This window comes from Helianthus annuus, chromosome 5 (assembly GCF_002127325.2).
Source record: "Helianthus annuus cultivar XRQ/B chromosome 5, HanXRQr2.0-SUNRISE, whole genome shotgun sequence".
Classification (NCBI taxonomy): Eukaryota; Viridiplantae; Streptophyta; class Magnoliopsida; order Asterales; family Asteraceae; genus Helianthus; species Helianthus annuus.
This window is the reverse complement of record NC_035437.2, coordinates 123,435,180-123,449,695: the sequence shown is the minus strand read 5'-3', so window position 1 is coordinate 123,449,695 and position 14,516 is coordinate 123,435,180. Positions and strand designations below refer to the sequence as shown.

The 14,516-nt window shown below is 35.2% G+C and overlaps 2 protein-coding genes across 3 annotated transcripts; one reads left to right on the top strand and one right to left on the bottom strand.

Annotated features, from left to right (window-relative positions):
- The first annotated feature begins 539 nt into the window (after window positions 1-539).
- On the top strand, window positions 540-3,258 carry LOC110943516. 2 transcript variants are annotated; one of them, XM_022185263.2, is made up of 2 exons: window positions 540-682; window positions 1,410-3,258. In XM_022185263.2, exon 2 carries the CDS (start codon window positions 1,458-1,460, stop codon window positions 1,911-1,913), a length of 456 nt encoding a protein of 151 aa, XP_022040955.1. In that variant the 5' UTR covers window positions 540-682; window positions 1,410-1,457; the 3' UTR covers window positions 1,914-3,258. The 2 variants fall into 2 exon arrangements, with proteins under 2 accessions (XP_022040955.1, XP_022040953.2); XM_022185261.2 differs by lacking the exon at window positions 540-682 and adding an exon at window positions 774-815.
- A 3,634-nt stretch (window positions 3,259-6,892) lies between these two features.
- LOC110943528 (receptor-like protein EIX2) lies at window positions 6,893-10,021 on the bottom strand. The gene has a single exon (XM_022185274.2). It carries the CDS (start codon window positions 10,019-10,021, stop codon window positions 6,893-6,895), a length of 3,129 nt encoding a protein of 1,042 aa, XP_022040966.2.
- Between the last annotated feature and the right edge of the window lie 4,495 nt (window positions 10,022-14,516).

Genomic DNA, 14,516 nt, shown 5'->3' with positions numbered 1-14,516 from the left:
TACTAATATGTGTTAAATATTTTATCAATGGAAGTTTTGAAGTATTTAAATAAAATATAAAAAAAATAAAAACCATAATCAACTTTCAAACATAAACAAACGCGTTACCAGACGTTCACAAACATAAATGAACAAACCTGATCTCTATTTATGTTCATTAATTTAGTTAAACGAACGAACTTCTAGCCAAACGATACATAAACTGATCGCTTAACATTCAGTTCATTTACAACCCTATATACCCTTTTACCACATAAAAAAACTCAATATTTTCATTAGTTTTTCATTCAACTAAACAAGATTAATCTATGAAAACAATTCCATTGGTTAACCTTTCCAAGTGGTGCATATAGTCCAAACTAAAATAGAAAGACCAAAATCACAAAAAACAAACAAAAATCTCCCTCTAAACATAAACAATATTGTACTTTATAAAAAGAAAGATTATAAAAACACACACCTATCCAATAGTATAGGGGTGAAGGTCAACTTAGGAAGATGAAAAGAAACCAATATTTTCATTTAACCCAAATTTGATTCACATTTCATGTGCATTTACACCGAGTCCACATGACTCACAAGTCATACACACTCTCTATATATACCTTACTCCCCCTTCACACTCTCCTCGCCATTTTCTTAGGTCAATCAATATTTTGGAGAGAGAAATCCCCTTTTTTCGGTCAGTTTTCCACTTTTTTCGCTAATTAATCCCTCAATTCTTGCAATATATCTTCATTTCTGTAATCTTCATGTTCAATTGCGGTAATTTGTTCCAATTAGCATCTGTTGTTCATCAATTTTGGGTTTTGCAGGTCCGAATATTATCTAGGGTTTGTTTTGTTTTGTTTTGTTACACCAATGCGAATCTTTGTTTGTTTGAGATTTTAATCGTTTAGCTGGTTCTGAATAATTGATTGATGTTATTTGATTTGCTTATCCCCAATTTTAAATTTTAGGTTTTTTTTTGTTTTTTATTATTATTTTGTTTTTGTTTTAATGTGTGTTGCATATGTAATGATTTGATGTATAAATTTAGGGATGATGTTTAATTTGATGTATGAATTTATTCTTGATTTGAAATTTAATCCATAGTATTATCAGATTAGGGTTTTTTGGATTTTAGTTGGGTGGATATTTGTCTTAGGTGAATGAATTCAGATCTGAATTTTATGTTTGGATATGGTGATATCTGGATCTTAATTTTATAAAATAGAATAATAACATTATACTTTTATATAAAAAAGTATATAAAATCATATTACATATATTGTTGGTTACATTATATCCATACATGATTCAGACATGTCTGGATCTGTTTTATCCTTTAAAAAGCACATATTTTTTTTTGCATATATTTGTTAAAACCTCATGAAGTTGATAGTTTTATGTTGTTTTGGGCTCTGCAGAAACCGGTTAGGAGTGGTGTGGAGCCCATAACAATTTGCAAGGTCGAGATGGACGCGATGGAGGTATATGGAAAATCTATGGTAGCTGTGCCTACAAATGTTATTTATCTGTCGAGTATACTAGGCCAAGACGGGTCAAACAACCCGAACCCAAACCATGTTCACAAGTGTGATTGGAAATGTGAGAATGAGCATGTGTGTGGGAACATGTTTCGGTGCAAACTAACCGGGCTCACACACATTTGTGACAAAAACTGCAACCAGAGAATTGTTTATGATAACAATAACTCGCTTTGCAGAGTGAGCCGTCAAATCTTTCCGTTAACCGCAGCGGAAGTACAGGCGGTCAAAGGCGTTCGAAGGAAGCTTGAAGAGGAGAGTTCCGAGAGCTGTGCTTTTAAGCGCAGAAGAAGCGGACAGTTTTGCCCCTCTCCTTTTGAGAGATCGTTTTCCGCGGTTGCTCCGATTTGCAGTCAAGTTGGTGATGGCATGGATATTAACTAACTTCATTCAAGTCTTTGCTTTGCTGTTGTCGTTCTAGATTATCCGTACTTACTTCGCAAACTTTATGCATTTACCTAAATGGCCAACTGTGATGTCGAGCTTATTTGTAGGAACAACTTATATTTGGAACTTATGTATGTAGTGCTTCGTTATAACTCGGCTTCAAGCAAGGAGTTTTGACTTTATGTTGCTTTTTGGGGCTTTAAATTAGGTTTAATTGAGCATTAGTCATAATTTTTGTGGCCTCTAATACTCTAGTTACATCTTAACATGCTAACAACAGTCTCCTCTCTTTGGGATTTTCAATTCACAGGAATAGATCACCTCAGGCCAGAAGAAAATTCGTCGGCTCTTGAGTTTCATCTTTTATAGTCTAAATCTTTGTTTTGTTTTGTTTTGTTTTGTTTTGTTTTTTGCAGGATAATACAGTATTTTGTATATCTTGTTTACTAATTCTAATTTTTGTGTGTAATAAGATGTTATCTTTTGCAGGATCTGAAGCTTCAAGTGAATTGGAAATAATAATTTGTTCATTTTTAAGATATTTTAGAGACGATTACTCGACTTCTTACTAATACCGTTTGTTTTTAATCTGTTGCAGAAGCTTAGGATCTATAATCTGACCAGAGTACCGGTCTTTCAACATCAAGGGATCATTGAACACAGATTTAGAGGCTCGTTTGACTTAGAAAGCCGGATCAAACATCCTCTGTGGAGTACCTTCCTGTGGCAAGAGCTGGATCTAACTGTAACTACTTGAAAATTTGTCAAATCAATGGAAGGGGATCATCATCTCATAAATCGGGCTCAAGATGATCAGAAACGAGCTGAATCATGTTGATTCGCGTACAGCTCGATGGTGGAAATTATTCAAGATGAGCAGAAAGAAGCCGAACCATGTGCCTTAAACAGTATTTGATATGCCACAACCCGCAAGTATGCATCTTTCTTTCCTCACAAGGTGATTTGTGTACGATTTGATGGTAAAAATTATTCAAGACGATAAAAATGGGCCGAACCATGTGCTTTTAAAGGGGTCTCATGATTTGCCACAACCTACATCTTTCCTTCCTCAGAAGTTGATTCGCGTACGATTCGATGTTTTTAAGGTTTCCCAATTTACGCCGTCGTAAGAGAGGAAGATGTGATTTGGAGGTTTTATATTTTTTTGGGCATTTACAGTGTCGTTAAGGTCGGTTTGTTCGTTCCATAATGCCTGTTCTTGTAGGCAGTTTGCATACAGTTCTATGTTAATTGTATCCTTGTAATTACATTTTTGGTGTCGTAGTCTGTATCAGATTATATTCTGGGCATAAATCTTGAAGTAAATGTATTTGTTTAATAATTTTTTGGTGTTTTGAGTGTGGTGATCCATATCTTGTTTATGGGAGCATTAACAAGTTGACTATACCAAATAATCAGTCATAATGACTCAACCAAATATCATGTTATGTAGTGGAGTAGATGGAGAGGAAACTCAACCACCCCACCCTCATTGCTTCCATCATAAATTTTATTATTAATTCAAACATTTTATTCAACTAGAGTTGTTATTCACATTTTAAAAATCAAGTTAATATTGACCTATTAAAATCTTTTAAACCGATTTTGTTGAAATATAGAAGGAAATATGGATGTAGATGTTTTAAGTCTAGTGTCACAAAAACAGATAGTTGACTAACCTGTTTCACCTGTTCTTTTATACATTTTGACCCGCTTGACCCGACAGCGTGTCAATTTTACCGTTACACGCCAAGAAATATTAAAGGCAAAAAGGATTTTTGATTTTTGTTGGCCCTTCAAAAAAGGGTAAATAAAATGAATTTAATACCAACTGAAAAATTATATTCGTCTGGCATCTTAAATATAGGGCTTTGTATATCTATGTATGAATAGAGAGATAGAGAGAAGAGATGTGTGAATACTAACTCTCTAAGTATAGTGTCAATATGTCAATTTATTAAGTATTGTGGTCAAAAAGGAGAAAAACAGAACTTGTTAGATAGATATCTATCAGCCCTCTGTTCTCTTTTGTTTATTTATGTTTAGGTAATATAATAAGAAACATTAGCAGGATACTCGTGTCATGTAATACAAAATTTGTCGTTAATTTTATTCTATAGTGCTAGATAATATTATTAGGTCACGTGATTTTCAATGTTTTCTTTTTAATTTCATGTAGTTTAAATCAAATTCACTCAAAAAAAGGTATACTTTTTGTCACTATTTAAATTACAGGAATTTATTTATTGTAGATTATTGCTTTGATTAACATCAACTAGACTTTTTATTATTTGACAGTTGGCAATTCCAAAATAAAAAATATAAACAAAACCTCAAAAGAAATCTAAATTTGGGTCTCATAAGTCATAATGGGGCCACTAAGGCCCAGACCAATACTTATAAAGCCCAACACAATCTTAGGCCTATGTCTCAAATGAAGCCTCATACGGCCCATTTGAGATTGCAAATCTCAATATCACTCGCACACTATAAACACAATTCACTTGCAATGTATGTAATCAAAACTAACAACATAATGCAACTTGAAAACCATCGTATCATGATCTTGCAAAATTCTTGTCATGATCTTGTTCCAACTCGACCCGACCCTTGTCTACCACTTAACAACCTTAACCGTAACCAAATTCATATAGTATCCCAACCATACTCATAGCTGTGGTGTAACCAACGGTAAGTGCCAATCTTTTATATATCCTGTAAATCGGACGTTCAAACCCAAAAATCAGCAACTGTCAATGGGCCAAAACAGAAGTGTAACTGCTGAATTTGACTTTTAATTTAGTCAAACTTTGACTTTCTCCTGTTTCAACACTTTAGGCCATAAAGCAAGGATCATCACCCTCTTGAGAATCCGTAAACATACGCTTATAAGATCCATCCCTACCAGATACATTTGCTTCTTACCATGAAGCAAAGTCAAATATCAATCAAATGCCAATTGCCCAAGTCAAATCCAAAAACCTGATCAAAATCCCCCGACCAACCAATAATAGCTCATCCATCATATGCGTTCCAGATTTCAAATATCTCCAACATGTTTTGGGCATAATGACTACGGATGAGAGGATAACTCCATTGTTAAGCATGCACATGTGGAAGTAGTGGTGACCCTGTTATGAACCAGACTAGGCCATCATGGGCCCAACTTATCAGCCCAGTTCAATGGCCCAGCAAGTTAGACGGTAATGTGGGAGCGATGATATAAGCAAGAGAACGGAAGAAAACAGAGCATGATGAATGTTAAGCAAAAGGACTGTTCTCTTCCCATCTCAAATCTATTCGGATCTGATTCCCATCTCCTTCTATCATTTTGATTTGTTCAGTATTGAATTATTCCATAGAAATCGAATCGTTATTTTACCTTATTGAGTAGTGTTCAGTTGTGTTAAAATACATACACAACAAACCCTTCACTCGGACAACCAAAAATAAATCTGTAAGCTCCTCATAGGCAATGAACACTCCCATATATATATATATACATGTTAAGTTGAATTTTTTAACATGTTAAATGCATGGTTTCCTGATTCTCCACTTTTTTAGTGTTACCCAATGAATACCCCCCCCCCCCCCCACACACACACACATGTATATATATATAGGGGAAAGTTCAAATGAAAACCCCCTTTTAACGCGAAAACTAACTAAAAAAAAGCCTAAAAAAACATACCAAATTTTTTACAATTTTTTATTAAAAATCGCTATATTTTATATATAAAAAAAACTTTTTTTCAGAAAAAGAAAATTTGTAAGGCACATGTGTAATAATACACATGTGTACTGTTACACATGTGCACTACAATTTTTTTTAACCACCTAGAGTTGTGAGAACCATAAGAACCAATATTAACCATTGATCAAATGTGTTTTGATGGATGAGATTAAAAGACAATAAAGTATGATAATGATTGTGATTTAATTAATGAGATTTTTGTTTTTAGTAAGACGGGGGCTAATTGGTCTTTTACTATGGCCATTTAATTAATGAGATTTGTGTATTTATTATTTCCTTAAAATCAACTGCATTTTTTAATAAAAAAATGCAGTAACATGCATGAGTCCTTAAAATTAATAAACATCCATATAAAAAAATTACATTGAGTTAAATATTTACATCGCGAAAACAACCCAATTATAAATGTAAACCATCACATCCGTTTTGTATTTTGTAAGCATAAAATAGTTTTTGCCCCGCACGCGTTGTGGGGCACTAAGTTGAATATTTCTCTCTCATGATATGTACGTCTTTGTTTCGGTTACCTGTACATATTACTCATAACATGATCTCAAAATAAATTACATCGAGTCAACCAATAAAAACAAAACACTACCATACTTTTGCTAAAAAAAAAAAAACTAAAACGATGAAAAGCATATAATTTTTAACTTGGGCAAAATTGTAACTTTTTAGGACAAATGAGCGTCTGCCAAACAGCTACCTGACACAAATAAAAATTACATCGAGTCAACCAATTAAAACAAAACGCTATCATAGTTTTGCCAAAAAAAAAAAAAAAAAAAAAAAACTAAAACGATGACATGACTGTAATTTTAATGAGGTGACTTCTTCCTTTTGTTATCAAATTTAGTCAAGTAATTGATTTATTATGAGATACCTTACCTCTTTCTTTAGACCTGTTTGGAGAATGTTTCATATAATAATTACTTACACACACAGAGTATCCTTACCAACTGCTATCATAAATGTGTTATATAAAAACTTAATCAAATGGTAAATGGACTAGCAAAATTAGGACACAATGGTAAATGCCTTGGAGTGCTCATACCATTTAGTGTAGTTCACATGTGCATCATATTTATAAAGGTGATGGTGATCATTTATGCATTGATACCTCTTCTGTTCAAGAAAACACACACCGATGGTACTGACTTATAGTTAATAGTAGTATTGAAAATAAATGATAATCACTGAATATATTTTGCATTATAAGGACTTATGCCGCATCTCTTCCTTTTCTTTTCATCTTGGAAACTCTCACCATGACTGCAACATATATCATGTCCGTGGTTACCTCTGCCACCATAAAAAGCTTATACCTCCATTGCTTCTTGAACAGCAAGACTCCAATAACACCCCAAAACCCTGTTGCTATACCACACACTACACTCAGATAAAACCATTCCTTGGGCCCATCAGGTTCTCTTTTGTTGTTCTTGCTTGTTGTGGTGGTTGGATCTTCATGATTGGAGCAATTCTTTGGTAGTGGAGCGCCACAGAGATCTCTGTTACCAACATATATTGATGGATCAGTAAGGGTTTGCAATTGATTTCCCGTTGGAATTTTTCCGGACAAGTTGTTATGTGACAGATTCAAATGGCTCAAAAAGTTCAAAGATGCCAAGCTTGGAGGAATCATTCCAGTTAACTTGTTGTCTGCGAAATCGAGTGAAAATAAAGCCTTCATGTTCCCAATACTGCTTGGAATTCCCCCACTTAGATGATTATGAGACAGATTGAGACCCACCAACAGAGAAAGTGTCATTAACTCTTCCGGTATCTGCCCGACTAGTTTATTGCTTGAAAGATCCATATTAAAAACCAAATCCAAAGTTTTTGAATATTCAAGATCGGAACCTTTTATTACCTGAATTACGTTTTCATCAGAACTAGAAAAACTTCCGTTACGAATATCTTGATGACTAGCCTCAACCATTCCATACAGCTCTCCGAAGCAACGCGGGACTTGTCCTATTAAGTTGTTGTGTGCGATATCCAAAATCTGAAGACGTGAGTTTTTGCATAAAGATTGAGGAATTCTTCCACTGAAGTTATTCTTATGCAACCTCAGAACCATCAACCTTGTTAGTTTTTCTCCAATCCATTTGGGAATCTTTCCGGAAAATTCGTTGTCACCAAGATCTAAGACTGTCAAGGCGTGTAACTTTCCCAAATCTTGAGGAAGCTCTCCAGTGAAGCTGTTGTTGTTCAAGTTTAGCCATGACAATGCTGGGGAAATGCGGCCTAAAAAACTTGGAATGACACCAGATAAGCCATTTGAACTAAGTATCATCATACTCAAATGTTGAAGATTCAGTAAACAGTTGGGTATTATCCCAGTTAACCTGTTTTTTGAAAGATCAAGAATTTCCAAGCCAGTCCTTGTGCACAAAGACCTTGGAATTAACCCATTGAAAAGGTTATTTTGCAGATATAATGACCCCATATATTCATTTATATATCTATTAAGAGGGTCCCCGAAAGGAAGGTTTGTCAATGGTCCATTGAGTTTGTTGTAAGAGAGATCTAAGAAACTGATGATGCGCATCTGCCGCAACCATGTGGGCAGAGGCCCAGAAATGCTAGCGTTAGATAACACCAACTCATCAAGTTTCTTTTGAGTTTGAAACCACTTCGGGAATTCATCTGAAATTTTGCAAGAACTAAGCCGAATGGTTCTCAATTGGAACGGAGGTATCCACTGACGTGAAACATTTAATGTCAAATTCCGATTGGAACTTAAATCCAAGTACTTCAACATTGAAAGGTTTGAAAAATGGGCTTCCAAAATTTCTCCTTCTAAAGAGTTATTGGAGACATCTAGAAATTCAAGTTCGGTGAGTTGCCCAACAAGAGTTGGAATAGTCCCATTTAACAAATTTGAAGACATCGAAAATGTTTTTAATGTGGCAAGTCTTCCTAGAGATGCTGGGATGGGTCCTGTTAACTGATTGCTTTCTAGATTTAAATATGTTAAAGCTGCTAAACTTCTAAAGGATTCTGGAATCGAGTAATTCAATTGATTATGAGAAAGGTCAAGTTCGGTTATCCGTCCAAGAAGTGTTGGAATGGGACCATCTAACTGGTTGTAAGATAGATCTAATACTTCTAAAAATCTTAATTTCCCCAAATCTTCAGGGATTGGACCTTTTAATCTGTTCGATTCAAGATGTAATGCTCTTAAACTTGTCAGCCTTCCAAATGATTTTGGAATTGAACAACTTAATTCATTCAGAGATAAATCCAGCACCTCTAAAGCATATGTGGAACACATGGATGCATTTGTTGATGGTCCAGTCATATCTCCTTCAAGATTACTAAATGAAACAATCAATTCTTTCAGGTTGCACTGTCTCCATATACCAATATAATCAATCTGCCTAATTTCACTATTAGAAAGATCAAGCTTAAGAAGGCTAGGCATGAAAGGAATTGATGAATTTAGAATGTTGCCTGAAAGGTCAAGAGATACTAGGGAACTCATGTTTGTTAAAACCGATGGAAATAGGACTTCAATTGCGTTGTCCTTAAGCTGAAGGTATTTGATGTTGGGAAGAATTCTACTAAAATTCAGACGCGGACCTGCTGCAAGATCAACAGCTGAAAATCCAGAGCATGACAAGCTTAAGTGTATTACTGAAGGAATCATGTAAAGCACCTTGTCACGATTTTTTGCCCCGCTAAGATTCACTCCATTCAAGTCAAGATACTTGAGTGACGAAAGGCCAGAAATCCAGACCATATCATCGGCGGTTAACGTTTGTGTGTATGTTGTTGAACTGAGAGCAAGAACTTTCAAATTTGAAAGATTTCCAATGTGATGGGGAATATTGCCACTAAAACCTGCATTAGAGAGATTGAGGTACCTTAACTTTTTCAAGGATCCGATGAACTCCGGGATCCGCCTTCCTTGAAAATCATTTCCGCTCAAGTCCAGATATTTTAAATGCCTCAACTCTGCTAAAGAAGAGTTGACATCTTCTCCAATTAAGTAGTACTCTTCACCAACTAAGTAGCCGTTTACCATACTTGCGGTGACGCTGGCAAAAGTGCCAGTAACCCAACATGAAGAAGAAAGTCCCCTTACAATTCCTCTTAGATGAAGACTGGCAACTCTTCCGGTGGCACCATCACAATGAACTCGGTCCCATGAGCAACAATCGATGCCAACCCATGATGACAACATTTTGAAATCATCTTTGACGCTGTCTTTAAACTTAAGCAGTGCTAGCCTCTCTTGCTCATGGCAACTTGCTGTCGAATTACGAGCACCCAAACAAGTTGTTGCAACCACAAAAGTACCTATGAAAATGAGATGAAGCCCCAAAACCCACTGATTTCCCATCATTCAAACCTCAACTTACTTCAAGTACATAAGAGCTAGAAATTATTTAGAAAATGAGAAGTATGGTTTATTATGATGAACAAACTATATTAAATAATTATATTAAGCAAGTGGAAGACTTTGCAAGTCGTTGTGGTCCGTGGAAGACTTTTCCTTTTCCTTTTCCTTTTCTGGAGTAATTATTACTTTTTTAATCCTATTCAACTTAAATTAATCAATAATTCCCACTGAATAAGTCTTGCCAAATAAAAGATTTACAAGTCATTTTCAGTGTTCATGCAATATAAGTTATTCACAAAACCAGTTTTTCTTTTATTTTTTTATTTTTTTTTATAGAAAGGCAAATTTCTTTAGGACTTCCTACCTCTGTTGATTAGTTCTATTTTTATACACACCATAATCGCATATGAAAATGGTTCAATTGCCTCTAATAATGACTAACTTTTTATTTTGGTTGTGTGGCGGGTAACCCAAATGTAAACCTTTTCAGGAACAATGTTGCTCATATGGAACCCGAATTTTGTTGGTTCTGGTATCTACACAGGTACTTATGACAAGTCATCAGCATAGTTGGGCTACCGATTTGTTTCAATGGATATAATTGTCGTATTTGGTTGTTTTGTCTAGAAATTCTAATCAGTATATTAGATTTCACTCATGTGAATATTTTTTTGTTTTCAGGTAAAAACCAATCAATGACTGCATTTTGAAGTCGTATTTGATGATAGTTTTAACTTAGCAGAGCTAGTATCTCTTGTTCTAAGCGACCCGTAGTGATATTTGGTTTGCCTGGATGAAAGCTATGGTCCTATTCATTCTAGTCACTTTGGTGATTCCTATTTTCTTGTTTAACACGTATACATCCTTAAGGAAACATGGAATCTGTAAATTCTTTGATCAATATTTTATCTATGAAAAAACATTTGGTTTACAAATTTTGTAAATGATAAACTTGCTTCCGATACTTAACCACATGGAAAACTTATGAAAATATACATTTTTAACTTTTAGCTGAAACTTAATTTATAATTTTGATGATAGAAATAATTGAAAAGGTTAAAACCAAAAATATTCTTTAAATAAATGAATAAGGTATTATAAAGCTTCATATGAGGAGATAGTATATACAACATAAATTTTCTATCTTGGTATGATAAATATGCAACCACCTACTAATATCCTTTTTTAACATATTCAGGAATTGAAGTGGAAACTAGGTTTTTTCTTACGTGCCTGCGGTGGGAGTTTGATTGACTTTTTCTATGGTATGCGGTGTGACTTTGATCGTTATAGGTTTGACTTATCGGACACCATAAAATCTATTAATTGTCATTAAAACTTTGAAATCGGTTCTTTCGGTTATAGCATGCAACGACGAAGTGGACATGGTTTTGGAAACCAAAAGAAACCCCCAAGTCTGGAAGCACTTTGATCTGTGTCCGATGTCTGATAGCCATGAAATGGCACGTTGCAAAGGTTGTGGGAAGTTCATGAAGGCTACGGCGAACTCGACCCTTAAAAAAACACACCGACCGTCATTGTCCGGTGACAAAGGCTGCGGCGAAGAAAAGTGAAGGCGGCGAATCATCTGGAACCGATTCTTCGAAGGTTTAGTGTGTTTATGTGACGTTGGTTTGATTGTGTTTATGTGTTTTGTGTTTAGGTATGATGTTTGATTTTAATATATGGTAGGTAGGTAGGTAATGTTTGGTTGTGATGTTTGGGTCTAACTTTTAATGTATTTGATTTCATTTAAATCCTATTGGTTCTTTGTGTTTATAGACGAACCGGTTCCGGGTAGGACCCTATTTTTTTTACAAAATGTAGAACCGGGTACGAACCTTCGGGTTATTTGAACCCGAAATCGGTTCTTCTATACATCGGGTAGGAACTGGAACCGGTTCAGGTAGGTTCTACCGGGTCGGGTTTGGAACCGGGTATTATGCGCATCTCTATTTCAGGCCACCACCGGCCTCCAGTTTTAAGGGAAGATTTTATATTATTATTTGGGCTGTGAGTTATTATGAAATTGGGCTTCTGAAAACTGGGCTCATTAATCTATTTTAAAAAAACCAGCTATAACTAGTTTAATACCCGTCCGGTGAACGGGTTTTTAGTGTCGTAATGACATGTATAATATAAACTCAACAAATGAGTTCACATTAACATGTACAATCAAAAGTAGCTATTAAATTTTACTCTCATCTACAATCAATAGTTTAACACAAGTAGAGAATATTAGAGGTCATATATGCTTTAGAGTCCTGATCTCCTCGCTAAACAAAAAGAAATTTGACTAACACAAAAAAAAAAAAATTAAAAGAAAAATATTTTGAAAATATTTTTTTCTTAAAGATGAAGATAAGAGCTACAAAGGAAGCCGACCTGTGTCATATTTATTAAATTGAATATAAATTTCACAAAAATATAAAACACAATAAAAATTGTTAATACTCAAATTAAAAAGATTATTTTAGTTATGATTCTAATAACCTATTGTTACTATTTGACAGAATATGACCACCAACCGCGAGCAATAGAATGTGAACTCTTTTTGATCTTGATAAACATACCTCTCAAATTTGAAGTACTTATGATCTCATATATAATGCTCAACAAAATAATTCCTTCATAACATTTCAAGACCGAAAAGATTTTCTTTAAGGGCAACAAACAAACCATTTAATTACTTCTCCAACCAAACCATACAAAAGGAAAACTAAAAGAACACAGCAACTAACAAACTGTTAGCTCCCAATACAGACAGCCCCAAACGTAAAACCCCAACAGAAAGCCCACACCAGTACATCAAGTACTCATACAAGTTACATCAAAATCACGCCACCGCTCCCACGTAAGGCCATACGACCTAGACCAGTTCCTAAGCCAAAGATAACCCAGGACCTCTATTTCTTCCATAGTGATTCCAATGCTAGCTTGCTTTCTGTTGAAAACCATGTCGTTTTGGCTTTTCCAGATACACCATAAGGTCGTTTGGACAACCAAATGCACCACCTTTTTCCACTTCAGAGACCCTCTAACATGACGATGTATCAACACCAGCTCCTTTGCCTCAAAGGCATAGAGAGGGGAGACTACACCATCATGAAATAGTGTCCCAGATATTTTGGGCCAAACCACATGCCAAGCCAAAAAATTCACCTTAATAGGCGTCTAACTGTTCCAATCAAAACTAATCCCGTTCCCCGAATATCTAGCCTGTTGAAAATGTAGTTTAAGACTTTTTACTGAGAACACACCTGATGCATCCAGAGACCACTTCCATCCATCCATTCCCGGCCTCAGCCCAACCAACCTGAACACCTTCGACAAGTCCTGGAGCTCCCTTAATTCTACATCAGTTGAAGCTGTCTAGACCATTGAAACTGTAAAACAACTGCCCCATCCACCAACCAGACCCGCTCTGCTACAGCTACATTCTTCATCCTTTCCAGCCCGAACAGAATAGGGAATCTGACCTGGAGAGGAACTTCCGAAACCCAACACTCTCTCAAGAACTGTATGTTGGTGCGATTACATGGAATACCCTTAAACAAACTTGCAAGACCCAAATATTTGCTATTAAGTAAATCACTTATAAGGTTAATTAAGGAATTTCTCTCGCAAAAACCAATTAGCTATGAACTTGGTTTTAAAAAGCGATAGGCGCACAAAAGCGACGAGGTCTAAAATTGAGGCGCGAAGCGCAAAAGCGGTGGGCTTTTCTCTGGGCAAGTAATGTTGAGCACTTGTACAGAGGGTGTAAAATTTCTGAAACGCTTAGCACTGCTTGGTATGGAATGTAGCGAAGTTAGAAATTAGTATAAGAAAACAAAACACAAGCACTATGGGTGGATTAAAAAGTTAGTTTTCCTTCTCACACCTTAAAGTCAGGTTCATGCTTTCTGCAGCAGATAAACGAATCCATCTCAGTTTGAAAACATAATCAATCAAAATCATTAAGTGCTTACTGATCCCTTTTGCGATAACTGATGATTTTTGAAAACCTTACAGTATATGCAGATGACAAGAATGAATAGATACATGCATCAATAATTAGACTCATTTATTGCTTAAATAAAACAACAATTTATTTATTCCCTGAAGTGATGATTTTGAAAACCTGAAGCATTCTATTTACAAATAGAAATAGTGTAATCCAAACCAAACATATTCACACACTATCAAATTCAAATCATCAAACCAAACGTAAATAACTTTGCAAGCTGGTACCTTTGGGATTTAAGAATTGGATGACTGTTTCATCCTTAAATATGTTAACCGCCTAATAATGTTGAGTTTACTCCTATTCTCTTCAAAGTGAACTAAAGACTTTTATGCACCACCTCATCTCTGCAAAAAGAACAAACCACAAACAAAGACTGACCTTTGGGTTATGTGCACTAATATTCATCGTTTTCCAGATCTCTAAATCAATGCAATCAATTAAATTTAACTATTAAAAGTCTTGAATCAATTAAATTGCTAATAAATA